General features: G+C 32.2%; 2 protein-coding genes across 5 annotated transcripts; both read left to right on the top strand.

Moving 5' to 3' along the window:
- The first annotated feature begins 4,044 nt into the window (after positions 1-4,044).
- On the top strand, positions 4,045-5,834 carry LOC110622531 (thioredoxin-like 1-1, chloroplastic). Of its 2 annotated transcripts, none has more exons than XM_021767066.2 (4): positions 4,045-4,474; positions 4,597-4,773; positions 5,001-5,165; positions 5,294-5,834. In XM_021767066.2, the coding sequence occupies exons 1-4, from the start codon at positions 4,229-4,231 to the stop codon at positions 5,564-5,566; spliced, it is 861 nt and encodes a 286-aa protein (XP_021622758.1). In that variant the 5' UTR covers positions 4,045-4,228; the 3' UTR covers positions 5,567-5,834. The 2 variants fall into 2 exon arrangements, with proteins under 2 accessions (XP_021622758.1, XP_021622757.1); XM_021767065.2 differs by having other exon boundaries at positions 4,594-4,773.
- Positions 5,835-12,912: 7,078 nt separating this feature from the next.
- Positions 12,913-21,255, top strand: LOC110622216. Of its 3 annotated transcripts, none has more exons than XM_021766648.2 (4): positions 12,913-13,318; positions 14,039-14,866; positions 19,831-19,874; positions 19,973-21,255. In XM_021766648.2, exons 2-4 carry the CDS (start codon positions 14,620-14,622, stop codon positions 20,894-20,896), a joined length of 1,215 nt encoding a protein of 404 aa, XP_021622340.1. In that variant the 5' UTR covers positions 12,913-13,318; positions 14,039-14,619; the 3' UTR covers positions 20,897-21,255. The 3 variants fall into 3 exon arrangements, with proteins under 3 accessions (XP_021622340.1, XP_021622339.1, XP_021622342.1); XM_021766647.2 differs by having other exon boundaries at positions 14,013-14,866; XM_021766650.2 differs by having other exon boundaries at positions 13,999-14,866.
- Positions 21,256-21,309: the final 54 nt, after the last annotated feature.

The raw sequence follows: 21,309 nt of genomic DNA, 5'->3' as shown, positions 1-21,309 counted from the left end.
GGAGAGTTGTGAGGAGATTTCTCCATATCTCCACGTTAGGATCACTTGATCTCTTATTTGGAAGAGGTAAGTCAAGATCCAAAACCTCTTTTCCTGATTTTTGACGGTTTTATGGGAGTTGTATGGATAGTATGCATGAATAGGGTTTTGGTTGAGGTTTTGCATGATTTTGTGTTTAAGCATGTTTAAGTGTTGTTTGATATGTTTCTTGGGGTTATAAGTGAGTTTTAGGCCCTTTTATGCATGTTTTATGGTATGTGCTAGTTGGGAGTAGTTGATATGCATGTTGGGTAAGTTTGGGGGAAAAGTTTGCATGAAACAGAGCAGGGTTCTGCCCAGCGGGCAAAACCAGGTTCGGCCGCCAAAGGAAGGTTCGGCCGTCGAACCCCTTATGGAGGCAGTTTCGGCTGCCAAAGCTTGCCCCCGAAAGCTAGGCTTTCGATTTAGAAAGGGACTTTCGGCCACCGAAAGAGGGAGTTCGGCCGCCGAAAGTGTGTGAGTTTCGTCTCTGGATGAGACCTTCGGCCGCCGAAGGTGCCGCCGAACATGCATGAGTTTCGTCTCTGGAGAGGGGTTTCGGCCGTCGAACCTGCCGCCGAAAGTGCCCTGTCCAGCTTTCTTTTGCATGTTTTATGTGATTGTTTGGGGATCTTGTAGAGGGTTTTTGGGGAGTTTCTTAGAGATGTTCTTGAGTTAGTTTGGTCCCTCATTTGAGTCCACCTGTGTAGGTACGGACCAGAGGAACCCCAGAGAGCAGCAGTGAGCACTGCTTCAGAACCTGCAGAGTTAGTACAGAGTCAGCCAGAGGTGAGTGGAACTTCTCTTTTCAGAACTAAACGGCTTTGAGCATATGTCATGCATCATCAGATTATAATAGGATGATTGCATTAGTTTCACGAAGATGACGCATTGCATAATACGATGTATATGAGGCTGTGGATAGACCAAGGTGACTTCAATAGCCCAAGCTCTGTTATAAGACCTGGCCGGGCCAGGCAGCCATCTGTAGGTAAGACCTGACTAGATCAGGCAGCAGAGATAGTAAGACTTGGCTAGGCCAGGTAGGCAGAGTTGTAAGACCTGGCCGGGCCAGGCAGACTGAGTTTATAAGACCTGGCTAGGCCAGGCATCCTTTCATTGGGATTTTTGGTGGTCATGTCTATCCCTGAGATGATGTGCTGTAATACATTTCACGAGATCATGTTTTCAAATTATGGTTTATAGTTCTGCTCATTGGGCTTGTATAGCTCATCCCTCTCCCCTATCCCCCAGGTTTGCAGGTTCAGAGTCCAGAGGGAGTGCAGCAGGGTATAGAAGAAGAAGAGTTATGTAATAGCTAGTGTAGACATGTATATGTAAAGAGAGTGTAGTTGTGTAATAAGATGTATAGACTTGTGCTTGAGCAGTTAGAGTAATCCCTTGTTGTAGACACATGATCAGTTTATGTATGTTTCTTTTATTGTTAATGTATATGAGAAAATCAGGCTTAACATTAGGAGTTGATAGAACAGAAATAGTGCATGCACAGGTTAAGCCCTGGAGTAAAGAAAAGTTTTAATGGTTTGACAGAAAATGTATGATCATGTATGGGATTTCACAGGTACACATACAGTATGACAGGCTTACTACGGGTCCCGGCGACCTTAAGTCGATCTGGATCCTAGTGCCGGTAGCAGTTCGGTTTTCGGGCTGTTACATTATTTATTAGCTATTCGAGATTTAATTTTATAAAAATTCGATTAGATTCAGTTTGATTTCTAAACGAATTAAATTTAAACTTAACTTTTAACCTTTTACTAAATAAATCAAATTTCGTTAAAATTCATGAGTTTAATTCGTCTTTAAATTTATAAACAGACTTTCCGAACTGACTCATGACTCATGAATATACTCATAAAGCATGATGAAGTTAATATCATTAAAAAATTGAATTAAAAGTGTGTATAAAATTTTGAGGTATACATGAATTTTTTAAAGTTAAACTCTACACATTTTGATTGTACTCCGAAACCTCTAGATATTTATATTATTAAAATTTAAGAATTTATTTTTTTACATATTTGTAAGTTAATTTGTATATATGCTTATTTAATTAAAATTATTTAGTTTTAAATTTATTAATTTTAAATTAAAATTTATTATAATCCTAAATAAATTGAATAGTTCATAAATTTTTAATATTATATTCAATAAAAACTTCACTCGTTTGCTATATGAATTAATGTTAAACATATTAATATTTAGTTTGAATTTAAAAAAAATTAATAAAACTAAATTTAACTTTTTCAAGGTTCAGTTTAATTTAGCCGTAATAATTTGGAAATATATAATGACATGTTTGGAATTTTGAATATTTAAAGTCTTCTTAAATGTCTATTATTGTTATTTTTTAAAAAAATCTTATTGGTTATGATCTCTTATTAAGTTGTCTTTTTATGTAGAATATTTTACATGTATAGTTATTCTTATTTTACAATCACATTCAATGGATTTTGGAATTTATTTTTATTTCTAATTTTATTTTATTTCTCATCCAAGCATTTCTACCCACTGTGGATAATCTCAAGTGGATATATTAAATTCAAATCTTCCATTTATTCAAGAAATGCTTAGAGACGTAAAATGAGTAGAATATTTATGAAAATTAAATTAACTGAATTTAATTAAAAATTAATATAAATAAATTTAATTATTATTATTTGAATAAAATTAGTTTTATATATTTTAATTTATAATTTATATAAAAAATATTTTATTAATAATTTTTATTTTAAAAATTTAATATTTTTAGAAAATATTTAAATTTTAATTTTTAAATAAAAATATAAGAAAATTTTACAAATATTATTATAAAATATATATTTTATATTAAATAAATTATTTATATAAACGAATTCGGATAGTTAAATATTTTATAAATAAAATGAAACTCGATCCAAACTCATTATGAATATTATTTTTTAAATTTAAATTTATTTCAAATTTGTTCTATTAAAAAAAATTACAACCATTAGTTAATATGTATTTTACTGAAAAATAAAATATAATTGATTTAAATATTATATTAAAATTAAATTGTAAAAATATAAATAATATACTATGTTGTGGTAAATTATATTTTTAATTTATTTAGTATAATATATATAAAATAAATACATTAAGTTTATTGTATTAAGTAATAAAATATTAATTTTAAATAATTTAAATTAAAATTAGTTAGTTGACTATACTTAAAATAAAATTTTAAAATTAGACTATATTTAATAAAAAACTAAAAATTTTAAATTATTTTATTTATATCAATAATATCGATTAAAATATTAATATTGATATTATGTTAATTTCTATATCAATAATTTTTAATTTTCATTTTAATTTTAGATTAAAATTAATATCAAAATTTAAATTAAATTAAAATCAATAAAAAATAACTAAAATTAATAAAAATGTCAAAATTTTAAATTTTTTTATACATTTAAGCCTTTATTTAAAAACAGATAATTTCAAAATTTTCAACAAATAGAATGAAAAACAATTATACTTAATACTTGAGTGAATTGATATATTTGATTATTTTTTATATTTTAGTTTAATTTGTAAGTAAAATTATATTATGATAATTGTTGAATTTTAAATTTCATTTTAAATAATTATAATTTTTTTAAAAAATAAAAATAGAGACAATTTATAGAAACAGCGTAAATACCACAAAAATTAAGTTAGAAAAAATAAAAATGTTATCTTTTTATCTGAGGCTTATCCAATTTATAGACACAAAAAAGTCGGGATGGGTGCCACATGTCTCCTAAAGCTCATCTCACGTGCCTTTTATGAAGGAAAAAAACCGGACAAGGAGAAAAATAATCTTAATCTTAAAAAACCGTCACACATAACCTTATCCGGTCATTTTCATACCCTAGAATACTAACCGTTAGATCAAAATCAATTTAGTCCCCGGTTATGAAATCCAATGGTCTAGATTCAATGGAGCTGTCTATTAGAAACCGTTAGGGACTTCAGAGAAGGATACCAGGTTATGTTTTTGTTTTTATGTTTTGGCTAATTGCTTTTGCTTTTCTAAAAAGAAAAGCAAAAGCAATCCAAAGCCATCACCTTTAAACAAAAACACCTGCTTCTCATCATTTTCTCATCTTCAAATTTTTCGTTTTCATAAATTTTTGTTTCTTCTTCTTCTGTTTCTGCTGCTTCTTTTTCTTGTGGGAAAATTATGGCCGCTGTTTCTAGCAACACCAATCTTGTTTCTTCTTCTTGTTCTTCATCCTTTAGTTCTTCGCAAAACCGCCCCGAATACCGCTCTTCCAGGCTCAGAGTGTTCCCTCAGGAATTGAATCATCAGGCTTTGAGATTACAAACTACGTCGCTTGGCAGTGATTTTCATGGAAAGAGGGTTGTTCTTCAAGAAAAACCAAAATGCAAACAAGGGATTTCCGTTCAAAGCTCAATTAAGGCTCAGGTTGATCAACATCTGATTTAGATTTCTTCTTATATTTTCCAAGTTCTTTCTTTATCTGTTAGGGATTTTGCTAAGCAATCTCAAATTTTAGTTTTAACAGTCTTTTTTTTTTTCATTAGCAGACTGGCCTTAGACTCAAGAATGCTAAAAATTGGTGGGAGGAGGAGTTGCAACCCAACATGAGGGAGGTGATCTCTGCTCAAGATCTTGTGGACTCCCTCCTTAATGCTGGCGATAAGCTTGTCATTGTTTATTTCTTCTCCCCTGGCTGTGGTGGCTGTAGGGCTCTCCATCCCAAGGTACAACAATACATTCTCATACATGCATAAATGAATGAATGCACATACTAACGGCCCGTGGCTCACCGCTGTGTTAAGCCGCTATGCGACAACATTCAGCCTGAGTGGTCCGTGGCGCAACGGTGCTGCATGCTGCGCAGCACTTGCTGATTACTTACTAAGAAACTTAAATAGTCAAATTTTAGTTTTGCTGATTGAATGTGGATGGGAATGTGTTGTTTTGACAGATATGTCAATTGGCAAAGAACAATGCAGATGTGCAGTTTCTTAAAGTGAACTATGAGGAGCACAAATCCATGTGTTATAGCCTCAATGTTCATGTCCTTCCATTCTTCAGGTTTTACAGAGGGGCTCAAGGCCGAGTCTGCAGCTTTAGCTGCACCAACGCCACGGTTAGTTTCAGCCTTGCCCTTTTAATTCTTTCACATATTAGATCTGTTGTAATTCACAACGACTTTCAGCTGGGATTTCTCATCAATCATCATATACAATTTTTAACTAAACTTTGGTTGTATGCCAGATCAAGAAATTTAAAAATGCATTGGCCAAGCACACCCCAGACAGATCCAGCCTCGAGCCAACAAAAGGGCTGGAGGAGAAAGAGCTCATTGCATTGGCTGCCAATAAAGATCTCAACTTAACATATGCACCAAAATCAGATAAGCCAATCCCAGCTCCAACTAAGGAAGAGATAGTACCCGAAATTCCCCAATCTCTTTCTCTTGCTCTTCGTAGGAGTATGGAGCTTGCTCAAGGCTCAGCCGAAAAGACCTTGGTCGCTTCAGGGAGATGAATGAGTCAGGATTCTCTGACCCGTCTCCTATTCTCTTGTAGGTCTACTTGTGTATATGCAGAATTGCAGGCTTCTTGATTTATTTTTTTGGATCCTAGCCTGCCTCTTGTATGAGGAGTCTCTAACGTACAAAGCTTAAATCTTTTTGTTCTCTTTTTTGTATTTTTGTTTTGACAATTTTTTGTTAAACCCTTGGTGGTAATACAACATGGGACATGTTTGTAATGATCCGTAGCATCAATGAAATTTTCTTAAATGAGTATTATTATATTTTTATCTTTTCAATTTTTTTGTTCTGCAATCACTCTTCTTAATATTTCATATTAAAGATCTTTCATTGGGTTGCCTGAAGGAAATATCGGGTGTTCATCTTGATATTTCATATTAAGGAATCTTTCATTGAGTTTCCTGAAGGAAATATGGGGTGATCATTGCCAAAAAATTGCTATCTTATCGGAACAAAAATTTTACAAATCTGTTGGTGGACCACATGAGAAAGATGCTTAGGCTAAGTTGAAAGTTACTTGCTAAGATGCTTAGGCTAAGAGTAATGCTCAATTATATCTCAAATTCCAAAATAGCTCATCTTGGACCCTTTTATTTTTAAATTATTTAATAATTAAAACTCATTAAATTGAGTAATACAGATTCTTATTGGACAATAAGAGAACATTTTTATTTAATTTTAAAAGTATTTTAGATTTAGAATTTAAATTGAATTCGAGATAATTTTAGCATAAAAATTTTGATTTAAACTTAATTTAATTAAAAATAAAGAAAAGAAAAGAAAAGAAAAATTAACTTAATTATTTATTTTTAGTTAAATTAAGAAATTTAATCTAAAATTTTTTATTTTCAAATTAAAATAAAAATTTTTTAATTTCAAAATTTTTAAATTAATATAAATAAATAGTTGAAATGTGTTGGAGATTTCAATAATAATAATTATAAACCTTCATCATCTTCTCGTCTCTTCTCTCTATTTGCTCCCAACATCTTTCCTTCTTTAACCATTTGAGGCACCAATGGTTTTGTGGGATAACTGAGACTCTCTATGCCAATAATTCACAAAAGAAGAATCTCTGCCTTTTATTAACTCTTCAAAGTGTGTTTCTCAAATTTCAATATGAAATTAAATTAGTTTTTAATTTAATATTTATTTAGATCGGGTTTACATGTACTCATAAAATAAAATAATAATAAATTTATATAAAATTATATATATTCATATTATAAATTTATATAAATAAAATCGTCCCTTATTTATATTGTATTTGTTTATTTCAAGCATGAGAGATTAATGATTGAATAACAAGAATGTTAATGTAAGAAACTAATAAGTTGTTCTAATAATAAGTGCATCATGATTCATGAGTATTTCTAAAAATTAAGATAGGTATGCTATATATAATTGGCAGAATTATTTTAAATTTTAATTATAGCACAATAAAAATCTATAAATTTATGAATGAAAAATCTTATTGGTAAATTAATAAAATTTATTGGATTTATAATGGGTGAAACATAATGAAATGTAATAAAATCAATAATATAAAAACTAAGGTTATTTTTATTAAAATTTTACAAAAAATAATTTCACTTAAGGTTATTTTTATTAAAATTACTTAATTAGCTATTGAAAATTTTTTTATTTTATTTTTTTACCTTTAATTTTAAATTTATTTTTTATTTTTACTTAATAATTATTTTTTATAAAAATTAATTTAATAATAAGTATTAATATTTAATGTATTTATAATTAATATTAAAAATTTATTATATTATTTTATTAATTAAAAAAATAATTTTAATATTTTTAATGATAAAAAATTATAAAATTAAGGCTTTAAATGTTAAAAAATAATAATAATAATTTTTCAATGAATATGATAAAAATAATTCTTATTTATAAGAATAAATATTTATATTTTATTTAAAAATAATAAAAATAATAAATAAATTAAATTATTATTAATTTATCTAATATAAAAGAGTTTAATTAAATTTTATTACATTTAAATTGATTTCAACTATATAAATTCTTTCGAAATGAATTGAATTTCATTAATAAAATTTAATTTTTTTTTAGAAAAATTGCATACTGAACAAGGAGTGAGAGAACAATTTCATTATTGTATATTATAAAGGTGTTATAAATTGTAATAAATAAAATTTACTTTTTGACAAAAAATTTCTAACATCTTTTCTTTTTTTTAAATGTCGGGCTCAATATATCATATTAAAATTTGAATAAAATGATGATATAAGAGATTTTATAAAAACTGTGAGATTATAAAATGAATACTGTTAGAACTGCAAGATAAATTGTGATAAATAAAAATTAAAATATATTAAATATCAAATTATCGTTTATATCATGAATAATAACAGCGTAACACAATACAATTAATTAATTCAAAAAAAAGAAGCTGTGAGATGAGACATGAGCAGCAGTATTGAAATCTCCATTTGAATACAAATCCATGAGTTCTGCTCTGAATATGGCGTTAGGAAAGCTGCTAATAAACTTGACATGAAACCGTTAAGACCGTGAGATAAATTATGATAAATAAAAGTTAAAATATATTAAAAGTACAAATTACCGTTAATATCAGGAATAATAACAACGTAACAAAATTGATTAATTCAAAACAAGAAGCTGTGAGATGACACATGAGCAGCAGTATTGAAATCTCCATTTGAGTACAAATCCATGAGTTCATGCTCTGCATATTGTGTTAGGAAAGCTGCTAATAAACTTGACATGAAATTCATAATAATCAAATTGTGTTAGAATGTAAAAGAAAAAACTGGTAGAAAGAAAAAAGAAGTACCTTTAATTCTGGAGCTTATCCAATGAAATATAGTAGAAAAAATGAAATGATAGAGAGAATATATTTCATCACCATATAAACTTGAAAAGAAATTCGTAATATTATGAGATTTTATAATCAGGATCGATGTATAAGCAAAAACTCACCGAAAGAAAGAAGTACCTTTAATTCTGGAGCTCATCCTAGTAGATTGAGTAGAAGTATATTATCATCACCATTAGCCTAGCATGAGAATTAAGAAAGAGACATGTAGCCAAGAGTAACTTGCCAACTCCTTCTTCTTATTCATTATCATCTTTCGTTTGCTTATTTTCCATCTCTTGTATATAATGATACTGATAACGAAGAGTGAGGCAAGTCATTCTTGGCTGCATAATTACTTTCCAACCCAACATGCAAGGCTGCTACAGTGAGCAAAACTACACAAACGAGAAGAAAAGAAGCAACTTGGTTTGAGAAGGAGAGCTTTGTGAGCCCTATATTTATAAATGGAAAATATTAACTTTTTTCTTTTTTTAGTTTGTTTTTTTAAATAAAATATAAAAAAATGTTATATAATTTTATTATTTTTACTTTAAAATCTATTATCTGCAGAATCGAGGCAACGTGGACAACACAGCTCTAATATTATTACAGATCATCTAGTTTTGGCCCCATTTTCATAGAAAGTGATAAGGTTGCTACCATTTTCCGTCACTATTCCCTCATTACACACCAACTACCAGCTGCTTGAAGTAATTTTTATATACATATATATATTTAATTTTATTTTGAAATTAAAGAAAAATCATGTACATAATATTCTCTCTTCTTTATTATTTTTTAAAAATTTTTAAAAATATATTTTATAATATTTAATAAAATTTAATATATTTAAAATGAATATAACTAAAATTTTATAAATAATTTATATTTTTTAATATATATATATAATAAAATAAATAAAAATTATGCGAGGAGAAATATATAAAATATAATTACTTCAAGATGAAGAATCCTAAGGAAATGCAAAAACAAGAATTGAAATGTATTCTTCTAGGGAATTGTACCAAATAAAGGAGATGGAAAAACAATTAAAATCCTTGGTTTGCCAAAAAGATAATTGATCTACACATATCTTAATTGCACCACTCACTAGGCGATTCTTACCAGAACTCTCGACCGTAAAAAAAAAAAAAAAGTGTTTATTGTATTTATTATTTTTTTCTTAATTACTCATTTATTATTATCTATTTAATTAATTAGATAGAAAATGTTAATGTTTTTCAAAATATTATTAGTACTCAATTTATAATAGGTAGTCTAAAGATATTAACATATAAATTTTATTTAGGAAAAATTATAATTTAATTTGTGTGATTTAGTAAAAGTAATTTCTTGATTTATTTACTTTTAGTTGATTTTAACTTTTAAAATTATTAACTATTTAGTTATTTCAAAAATTATGTGGAGATTAAATAGATGTTATTTTTAAATTATAGTGATTAAATTATTATTATAATTTTAAAATTATAGAAATTAAATAGTTATGTTTTAAATTTAGAGATTAATTAAACATAAGGTATTTAATAATTTTAAAAAATATGGAATTAAATAGTTAATATTTTCAAAAGACATACACTAAATAATAAATGGTTTAATTATTGTATTTTTGAAAATAAAAGAAAGCAAAATCATAATAAACTATATAAAAATCATTAAACGTAATATTATTTATTCCTTTGTCCATATTCGCCTATATATTTCAATATAGTAATTTCAAGCAAACTCTGGAAGGCTGGTAAGAAGTAACAAACGAGGCAGATTCCCAATTGAGGAAAAAGTTAACGCCATCTAAATTTGGATCACTATATATAGAAAGGATATCGATAGATTCAAGACACATAATTAAAAAAAAAAATTATGTTAATACACATAAAACATGTACATTTTATTTTATCCTATGTTAAATAGTGGACCATATCGTTTCATGTCTTTTCGGACCGCACTAGAACATGCATGATTGGAATGAAAACGAGGTGAATGTCATGTCATTTTCCTGGAAAACCTCACGTGATTTCGGATCCCTAGCTAGTGCCATCTGGCTTTGAGCTACCACGCACTTCCCTCTCGTATATAATATATACAAAATATATACCCACACCAAAAATTTATTCATTTTTCTATATATTTTGATTATGTTTAATTTTTATTTATTTTAAAATTTAATTTTCAATTATTTTAAATCGATTTGATTTAAAACAAACAGATCCTATATTTTGCTATACATGTAAATTACGCTTGTAATTTTATAATACATTTAAATATATTTATGAATCGAAATAATCGAGATAATATCTAACATCTATGACGCAAACGAACATCGCATTGTTACTTGAAGCCACCCATTCTTGTAACTTGCATTTTCATCTTTTCTCTCCTCTTTCTTCCTTAATTTGATGGCCCAAGTATAAAAAAAAATATTTATTAGATTTTTTCACATATATTGTTAAATTTCATTATAAAATTGTAGCTAGCCGTTAGCCGATGTATTCTTTTGTTGTGTGCTTGGAAGCTTTCCTCCGTTGGTTGAAGTGATGCGCATTAAAAAAATTTATCCAGGTGAATTAAAAAAAAAAAAAAGAAGGTGAAATAATGGAGTGAAACGGTGCGCAGTGGTGCTTATGAGTAGTGTGCATAGTGAAACGGTGCACTTCATATACGCAGACACTGTCAGGAGAAAAGAAACGTCAGCATCAACTGCTCATAAATACAAGGAGCTAATTTGGCGGGAGTTTTCATCTTAGCTGGCAAAGATATTTTATATTTTAAATAAATTGATCCATTTACCAGTAAATGTAATTTTATAAGATTTTTAAAAATTAGAATGTGAGAATTTTAAGGTGTATTTCACATATAATATTTGATTTTTTTTAAAATATAAATTAATTTTATTATAAAAATAATATTAATTCTCACTTAATTAATATATTTAATTCTAAATATAAATAAATTAATTATTAAATATACTGTTTATATATTCAATAAATAATAATAATAAAATATGTATAATTATTAAATATTTAATTATTTCTTATATTTATAATTATTTTATATTTAAAAAATAATAAAATATTATATATTCTAAAATTATATTAAAATACAAACATTACACCAATTTATTTAAAATTTAAACTGGTTTGCACCAGCACCACATGTATGTATTTCATTCGATCTTAATTCAAAAAACTGGCGTGGTAGACAACTTTGACACATGAATCCTCTAGGGCAACCTTCAATTTGCAATTGAGTCCATGAGCAATGGAAAACCTACGCAAATTTTCAAACTCTTCTTAAACATTATAATTAAACTCCTGGTGCAAACCAGTGATGAAATTTGCCCATGATGCCCAGCATCCTCAATTTCAACATTCAAAGAATTGCAATGCTCGATATACTCTGCAAAATAAGCAACAGGAGCAATGTTGAGGGAGTGAAAGGTTCAACCCTTGCACTGCCACTAGACTTGCAAGAATAAGCATGCATTAAATTAGATCATGTGCAAGGACAATAGTGAAACAAAATTTGATACAATATAAATGGTCACCTGCATTCAAGCTTAAACTAGAATCTCAAAAGATGCATCCTATTACCACATGCACTTAAATCTGCTTATCATTTTTGTGGGTTTGGTCCTGAGCTCTTTTCAAACCAGAATAGATTTGCAATGTTGGGCCTTAGGAAGAAGGTATCTCTGGCTATGGGTTTTGGTGTGCTGTGTTCTTGGGTTGATGGTGATAGGCAAGAAAAATAAAAGGAGAGGTAGGAGAGAATAAATAGAAAAGTGAGAGAGGTGAGTTTTAGTTGTTATAAAGTGAGGTAATTTGAGTATAAAAATAAGTTTTCCTACTCTTGGCTAGAAGACTAACGGTTCATTTTAGTGATATTTGTTGTGGTTGTTTCTTATCTATAGGCCTGTATATAGGAGACGAATGCTGTTAGTTCACATACAAGCCCTAGAACCTGATTTTGAGCATTAGCTGGAGGTACATAATAATAGCCGGTGCTTTTTTTTCGCGTCAAATTGAACTTTTACCATAGAGAAAATTTTCTGAAACCAAATTGTTCTGAAATTTTAGGCCCGAACCTGTACATTAGCCCACGGGTCTCAGCTATTAAAAGGCCCGAATTTTTTTTAAATCGGTTGCCAGGAGCTGCAATTTCTTTAAGGAGTCATGGAGAAAGGGTAGAGAATGATCTCTTTTTTTTTTTTCGATTTTTTCCTGTCAATGGTGATTTTTTATTTGCTTGTCCACATGGAATTTTACTTTTTATTGTGTTTAGTCGAATCTTAGATATATGTTAAGGAGAGCTATTTTTCCATTCTCTTTGTTAAAAAGTATTTATTATATATATTTTTATTTTTAATTAATCATTAATTATTATATTTTTTTATCAATTAAAGGGGAGGATGGAAGGTGACCGTATATAGCATTTTTCTGGCAAAATAGGCAAAGAAAAAGAAAAAAAACCGTCGGTGCTTCAAAATCCCATATCAAACAACTTACGTACCAGCCAAAAAACAGAACAGAAGACGTTTTATCTACAGGAGAAGCAAATGAAACCTAGGAGGCTTCTCTGAACGCAAGATCTCTGATTTATCTTATATATGGAGTTTCAGTTGCCTACCAATCATCGCTGTAATAAGAGAGAATATATAGCTTTATTTTTTTCTAATTTAAATTTTATTTACATATAATCCAAATTTCTTCAAAACATTATCATGCCCATCCCTTTCAATCTATTCCCTTCTGCTTACCCTTTCTCTTTCTTCTGTCTCATCTTCTCCCCCAAAAAGAGAAAAGGAATTAGGAATATAAATTCTCTCACTTATCATTATTCTATACATCACTGTGCATCCTCAGACATCAAGTCCTAGGTATGTTTTCTTCCTTGTCCTCTCTGGAACCTTTGTTTAACTCTACCCATTTCTCTGTTTTACTTCCTATTTTTACCCATTTCTCTGACTTGTATTTTTTTTTTAAATTTAATTTGCTGCTACCTGATTCCTCTGTGTATGTAATTTTGCTAAACTGGGTGTTCATTTGATGCTTACTTTTGTGCGGTTTTTTCCCAATTTACTATGTTTTTAGGGTTTAATAGGTTCGTATTGGTGAGATTTATGTGTTCAGAATGATTTGATTTTCTGGGTCGTTTTTGTTTTCATTTCTATTTTACAGTATGCATGTGGAATGTTTGATTTATTTACTGTCGTTTTGATGTTAGCTCTTTTAAGGAATTATTTCATGGTCGAGTCTAGGTAGTAATGATTTTGATTGCGTTACGTAATGTATTGATGATGTACTTCAGTGTAGTGTCTCTTTTACGTACTGCACTATAAAACGTTTATCTCAGTCTCTCACTGTTGGAACATAATTATACTTGTCTGTTTACAATTTTCTGCATTTTAAGAGGGGCCCTTTCATTATTTTGCTATTTCCGTTCAGTATTTATTATGATTTGTATCTTGACAGTTATGAAAATTTTATTCATGAAGTTTTCTTAGCATTTACTTTCTGTCTGCTATCTGTGGTTACTTTGTAATTTTGATTCCGGCAGAGCTCCTGTCTCAGGTGTGTTTTTAACTTGGTTTGGTCAGATAAAGGCACTGGAGAAAGGCAGACTTCTGGTGTATACAAGCAGGAGCTTGGTTTTGAAAGTAGCTTACTTGTTTGGTGACTGCCTAAGCATATTGTAAGAAGAAATAGTTCTTGTATAAAAGTATTAAATCATAGTATGATGGAAGTTTGATAGCCTCCTATGTCAGACTGAAAAACTCTATGTAGCTATTACCCTCAACGATTTCTTGCTTCATTTTTGTGTGGTGACTCTCCGGCTCAGCTTCAGTTCTTGAAACAACTATTGACGGTATATCCAACTTAGTGTGCTTCATTTTTGTGTGGTGACTCAGCTTCAGTTCTTGAAACAACTAATGACAGTATATCCAACTTAGTGTCTATATTTGCACATGTGGAGCTTCATTTGTTCATAAATATATCTTATTGGACTAGGAGACAACCTTTCTGTTGCCAGAAGAAAATAGCTAACACGGGTGCTCTTTGTTGTGTGGCCGCTGGGCCACTTGGAGCAAAGTCACCTACAGGTGGTAGGGACTCTTTGAACAATCATGATGAACCTCATTGGTGTACAAACTCTAGTTTCTCACCTCCTCCATTGAGGATGTGGGGTTGCAGATTACAATCAGATGTTTTATGCCATGGATCTTGTGGAATTAATGGTTCCTGGCTGTCCTCAAACAGAAGCAGAAGTGGGGTTGGATGTGAGCAGTTAACCAATCATCATCATTCTATTTCTGATGAGGTGCTCTCTTATTCTGATAGCCTGCATGATAATGTTCAGGAACCCAGGTGGACATCGCCAGTTCAAAAGTTTAATTTAGGCAACGTTGCTACCTCAACTTCGGGAGGTAAACTTAGTTTAATTATTGCTCCAATTATTAATCGCTGAATTGTACCAATTTAATTTATGCCTCTTCACAGTTGTTACTTGGGGTTCTTGGTTGGGCTTATGCAATATAAAATTCTTGTTTTTATTCCTCTTTGCATATTTGGATGCTGTCAAGCAGTTTTGCACATTGTGATCTTTTTCTGTGGTTTAGTGGACTGTTTAACATCACCATGCGTTGCTGTCTGGTTTGAGCTATTTAGGAATTTAAATGTTTGCTGCATTAGTCAGTTAAGAAGAAATGATTATGATTATAGTGTTTTAGTAATAATTTTTTGTGAACTTTATATTAAATAAATTTATCTAAGAAGTTTTTCGTTAATGATTTCTGTGCATTGCTGAGAATACACACAATGGCTTTTGTTAGTTGTTTACATTTTACAAGACTTTTGGGGGGGTGGGGGTTTGGATTAGCCTCTTTAGTGTTGTTTATGCATCCATTTATATGAGTTTCTATTCTATTCTTCGTCTTGCATTCAGATTTCATTCTATGCATCAAGGCTCCAATTTCTATTTCTGTTTTCCACTCTTAGCTTGCATTTTAAATTATCTGTCTAATGACCAACATAATATTGTACTCTTGCTTTTTTCACTCCCAACTAATCTTGGAGTATGCCATAATTTGCAATCGGTATATAGAATAAAGCAAATGCCAAATTGATGACCCTGTTTGGGAGCCAGGCCAGTAAGCTTCATCATTAGGAGTTGCATGTTACACCTGTAATAGTTTTGCTGTTGATGTAACTTAAGAGTGAACTTTTGCTCATGTGGTCTGTTGATGTAACTTAAGAGTGAACTTTTACTCATGTGGTCTCTATATTTAAAGATAGCCTGGTGGTTTGCCATATAAGCACCTGGGACCATAGATACTTATTAGTTCCATCTTCAATATTATCTTCTGTATTGTTGAGAACTTGAATGAAAGTTGGATGTCAGGAATTGCTTAGAATGAGATCATTGTATCTTGGGCAATGGACATTGAAAACGATGATGAAAAGAAGAAGAGGGAAGTAGAAGCTTTCGGAGAAAAATGCTTGATGATTTCCCTTAAGCCAATTGAGGTATATATATTACTTACAAAAATACATACTAGGTAAGAAAATAAATTGATTCTCTAATTATAATATAATCATATCCCAATCATATCACACAATCATATCTCTAATTACGTACACAATCACTACAAATCTAGACTATTTATAGAAAGTATCTCAACAACCCCTCAAGCTGAAGCGTACATGTTATGTGCTCCAAACTTGTTACAAATATACTCAATTCGTGAATCTCGAAGAGATTTTGTGAAAATATCAACTAGTTGGTCATTTGAGTTGACAAAACTAGTAGAAATGCATCTCAACTCAATTTTTTACCTAATAAAATGGCAATCCACCTCTATATACTTCGTCCTCTCATGAAAAACTAGAATTGATGAAATATGGAGGGCAACTTGATTATCACATATCAACTTCATTTGGCCAATATTGCTATCTTTCAATTCCTGAAAGAGTTGCTTCAAGCAAATGAGTTTGCATGTTGCTAAAGCCATAGCTCGATATTTTGCTTCTACACTTGATCATGCAACCACACTCTATTTTTTTTATTTTTCCAGGATATAAGATTCCCTTCTAACCATAATACAATATCCTGAAGTAGATCGTCTATCTGAAGGGGAACCTGCCCAATCTGTATCAGAATAGCCAATAATTTGTGAGTGACCATTGTGCTCATAGAGTAGACATCTATCTTAGAGCTCTTTTGATATATCAAAGAATGCGAATGATTGTATCCCAGTGACTATTGTATGGAGATTGAAGAAATTGACTAACCACACTTACAGCAAAGGAAATATCTGGTCGAGTGATAGTGAGATAATTGAGGTTGCCAACTAATCTTCTGTATTTAGCAGGATCTTTAAGTGGCTCACATAAGGGGCACATTACCCCTTTCCACAACCGATGTGGGAGTCAACACACCCCCTCACACCCAGAATTTTACTGGTGCGTGACATATTTATGGGAGGCCCAACATCGGATGGGGAGACTCTGATACCATGTTAAATTTGGGTTAGGCCTAATTCACCCTAAAAGCTAGCTCATGGGGGAGGAGTGCCTATGGCTCACATAAGGGGCACATTAGCCCTTTCCACAACTGATGTGGGATTCAACAGATATAAAAGTGCTGAATCGTCCAAACCATGCTCTTGGAGACTGTTTTAGACCATATAAGGAGCGTTGAAGACGACATACTAAACCTAACTCCACCTAAGCAACAAACCTTGGAGGTTGCTCCATATAGACTTCTTCAGCAAACTCACCATGAAGAAAGACATTTTTAATGTCCAGTTGATGAATGGTCCAGTGATTAATTGCAGCCAGTGAGATAAGGAGGCAACAAAAGCTATTTTGGCTACTGGAGAGAAAGTATCACTGTAATCAAGTCCAAAAATCTATGTGTAACCTTTAGCTACAAGACGAGTTTTAAGCGATCAATTTTGCCATCAGGTCCTACCTCTGTGTAAACCCAAGGACAACCAACAATAGACTTGCCAGGTGGTTAAGATACCAGTTCCCAAGTTCTATTATTATAAAGAGCTGTCATCTCTTCAACTATTGCATTACACCAACCAGGATGATCCAATGCTTCTCTAACTATATTGAGTATAGAAACAACAGACACGGTGGAAACAAAAGTATAATAGGAAGGAGACAAACGATGGTAACTTACAAAATTATAAATGGAATGAGAATTTCGAAAAGAGCGAATACCTCTTCAGAGAGTAAGAGGAGTAGTTGTTGCTACTGAAGACATGATCGAAGTAGGTGATGATGGAACTGGAGGTGAGTCATTAAAAGTACCTGCATCAGGGAGAGAAGTATTATTGTTATTAGCAGATGGGTGAGGCTGACGTGTATAGACCTGAAGAGGTGGTGTAGGAGTGGGAGATGGACTGACTTGAGGCCAAGGAGAGATAAGAGTTGCAGGTATAGGCAAAGTTCTAGGAATAAAGATTTTGTGCGTTGGACTAGAATTTATCTCATTGTTCTTCTTGCGCATCAACATCATCAGTAAAAGGCATAAGGGAATTAAATTCATCTTTCAGAGTTTCTATTTGACCTAAGTAACTAGCCATATCCTGATGATTCTGTTGTAAGTGAACTACATCTGTCACAACCTTATAGATGCATTGTACGTCATTAATATACAATGTTTTGGCCTTAGTCCAAATCTTACAACAAATTTTGCCAGACTGAAACAAAGCAAGCAATTTTGGATCTAATGAATACCATATAAGACTACATAGTTGAGTATCAATTTTAACTCAGTTGGTTCTATTAGTGGCAGTGATATCAGTAATATTTTTTGTTAAATGATCATTATACCCCTGTCCTAAAAACCATAATTCTACTGACGCAGCCCAAGACATACAATTATTACTTCCTTGCAACTTCACCTTAGCAATTGAAAAGAAAGGTTTAAGGGACTCAGAACCTGTATTGAGAGTGTTCTGCTTCTCAGACATGTCGAAAGAGATTCTGGAACAACAGGAGATTGAATAGGGACCTAAATCTGCCAAAAAAGGAGGATTTGTGTCTGTGAACAGTAAATGAGAAGCTATTGTTCACAAGAGACGTGTGAAGACGGGCTAGGTAGGTGACCGAACCTAGTGGGCTGGAGTCGCCTGCATTGGGCGATGCTGGAGGAAGGGTCGCCGGCATGAAAAGGTCACCGGAGAACGGTTCACGCGCCGGCGTGAAAAGGTCACCGGAGAACAGTTCACGCGCCGGTGTGAAAAGGTCACCGGAGAACAGTTCATGCGCCGGCGCGTGTACTGGAGACAAATAGCTTGAGCAGTGCGTGGGGCCGGTTCTAGTGGCGGCGTTTCACTGGGTCGCTGATCGGAAGTCGGCGAGAAAGATGGGCCAGGTGTTGAGACCAACTGATTTTAAGAAAGTCTTCAAAGTAAGGTGGCAGATCTGCCACTCACAGCTGAACTAAGTTTCTTGGTATCATTCTTGGTTTTGATACCATGAGAAAACGATGATGAAAAGAAGAAGAGGGAAACATAAGCTTTGAGAGAAAAATGCTTGATGATTCCCCTCAAGCCAATTGGAGTATATATACTACTTACAAGAATACATACTAGGTAAGAAAATAAATTGATTCCCTAATTATAGTCTAATCATATCCCAATCATATCACACAATTATATCTCTAATTATGCACACAATCATTAAAAATCTATGCTATTTACAGAAAGTATCTCAACGGACATGTTGCTGAAAATATTGTGAGATTCCTTTAATCTTGGAGTGGCATCTGGCAAGATAACTGCATGATGAATAGCAATATCTTGGACTGCTAAAGTAGCAGATTTTAGTTTTTACAGTTTGTACGCAAGCTAGCTACCAAATAATTATTATATGTTTGTACATGGCAGCTTTTCACCATAGTTCAAGGGGGAAAAATATTATAGTTATCATCTTATTGACCCTTCCGTAAATCTTACTATTATAGAACATCTCAATTGCAATTTTATCTTTGCCCCTTGTCATCTCATAGTCAAACTGGAACTTGCCTCTTAGAGAGTGTCTATTGAATATGGTTATGCTAGTTATTGATATGTTCATCATGGTTAACCAGTTAGCCTTATCTTATGCTTCACTTAAACAACGTAATTGCTTTGGAAACATTGATAAATGTTAGGGAAGTCTTGAATATTCTAAACGCTATTGATGTTCAGGAACTATGCATCTGTGTTGGTGCTTGGATGCCTGAGTGTGCATTCATGAAAATTTGCTGCACTCTGTCGATAGGCATTATTGAAATCCTGAACTATTATGCCTTCCTGGTTTTATGTGAATGGTCAGATGAACTTATTGTACACTTTTTTTTGTGATCCATTATTAACTCGTTCACAATTACCAGGATCAAGATCTCAGACCTCTAGGTTAAGGTTTCCTTCCACTGAGGGGATTTTCAGTTTCAGTTGCACTGTCAATAAAATCATCTCAATGAATAAACAAATTCTATATTCTTTAACATTTTTCTGTTGTTTTTCATGTTTTAGAGGCGATTTGCTGTTAGAGCTACTACAGTATCCCCTAGTTTTGCATCTCCATCCTCACTTTATGAGTCCAGCCCTTGGGGATCAACTAGCAAACGGCCTTTTGCTTTCTCTAATTGCAACTTTCCAAGCCGACGCTCTTACATGTCAAAAGCTGTTTACCCTCTAGTATTCCGCAACCTTGTGTCAGATTGTGAAACCTTTGATGATGTTGGTATCAGCAATATTGGTAGGTTGACACCGGGTGAGGATCTGACATCACCATCTTGTTGGCTTGATAACAGTTCAAGTGTTGAGTACAAGTTCCACAAAATCCTCACTGAACTTGAAAGTTTGGAGACATCACCAGACCCCAGTGCAAGCTCTAGAAGAGAGGGATTTAGGTGGAGCGGTTCCACTAGTTATGATCTGGGGCTTGATGGTGACTTGTTTGATGTGGCAGAGCCTATGGACATGGAGAGTCTGAGGTCGTCTAGCAGTGCTGTGCCAGATCAGAAGTGTGGAGTTTGTGGAAAGCTTTTACGAGAAAAGTCTCCCTGGAGTTCACGTCGAATAATGAGAGGTGGTGACTTGCCTGTTGCTGGGGTGCTATCCTGCAGTCACGTGTTCCATGCAGAATGCTTAGAACAAGCTACTCCAAAGACCCAGATACATGACCCTCCTTGTCCCTTGTGCTTGAAATCCATAGGAGCACTTGAAGAATCCCTATCAGTCTCAGAGCCCCTGCAGGTGGCCCTACGACGGAGAAATAGAGGGGTGGTGATATCTGAAGCCCAAGGGAGTCGCAATAGTAATGAAGCCTGTACTCACATCAAGGGCAGGTTGAGAAAAAACTGGCTTCGAGCAGTTCAACCACAGAGTGAGAATGGTTCTTCATTAACAAACCGCCTTAAAAGGCATTTCACATTAAGGGGGAAGGTTGGTTAAGGTAATCTCACTACTGAGGTATTTCACAAGATGGGTTCCTCTTCTCGTGAGGAACAAGTTCAAAGCCAAATGTCTATGCAGTAATCTCATGTATGAATCCAATTAAGTGCAAGAAGATTTGAATATTGGATCCTTGGTGAACACTCTCTCTTCAAGATATTTTCTAACTTATTTGGGTTCACTTTTCTGATCTATAATTAAGAACCCTTGTGGGTGCACTTATTCCATTATATAAGCTGTAAAACATCGTCATTCTGAGCTAACTATGAGAAAAGCTATGTCTCCCTCTGTTATTGTATATTATTATTACCGTTGTTATTATTATCAAGCGGCGTTGCAGGCAGTTTTAGAGAGTTGAACTTTCCGGTGTTCATAGGTCATATTGTCGGAAGTCTTAAAATCGCATATATTAG

This window comes from Manihot esculenta, chromosome 9 (genome assembly GCF_001659605.2).
Source record: "Manihot esculenta cultivar AM560-2 chromosome 9, M.esculenta_v8, whole genome shotgun sequence".
In the NCBI taxonomy this organism is placed as follows: domain Eukaryota; kingdom Viridiplantae; phylum Streptophyta; class Magnoliopsida; order Malpighiales; family Euphorbiaceae; genus Manihot; species Manihot esculenta.
This window is presented reverse-complemented; position numbering and strand designations above follow the sequence as displayed.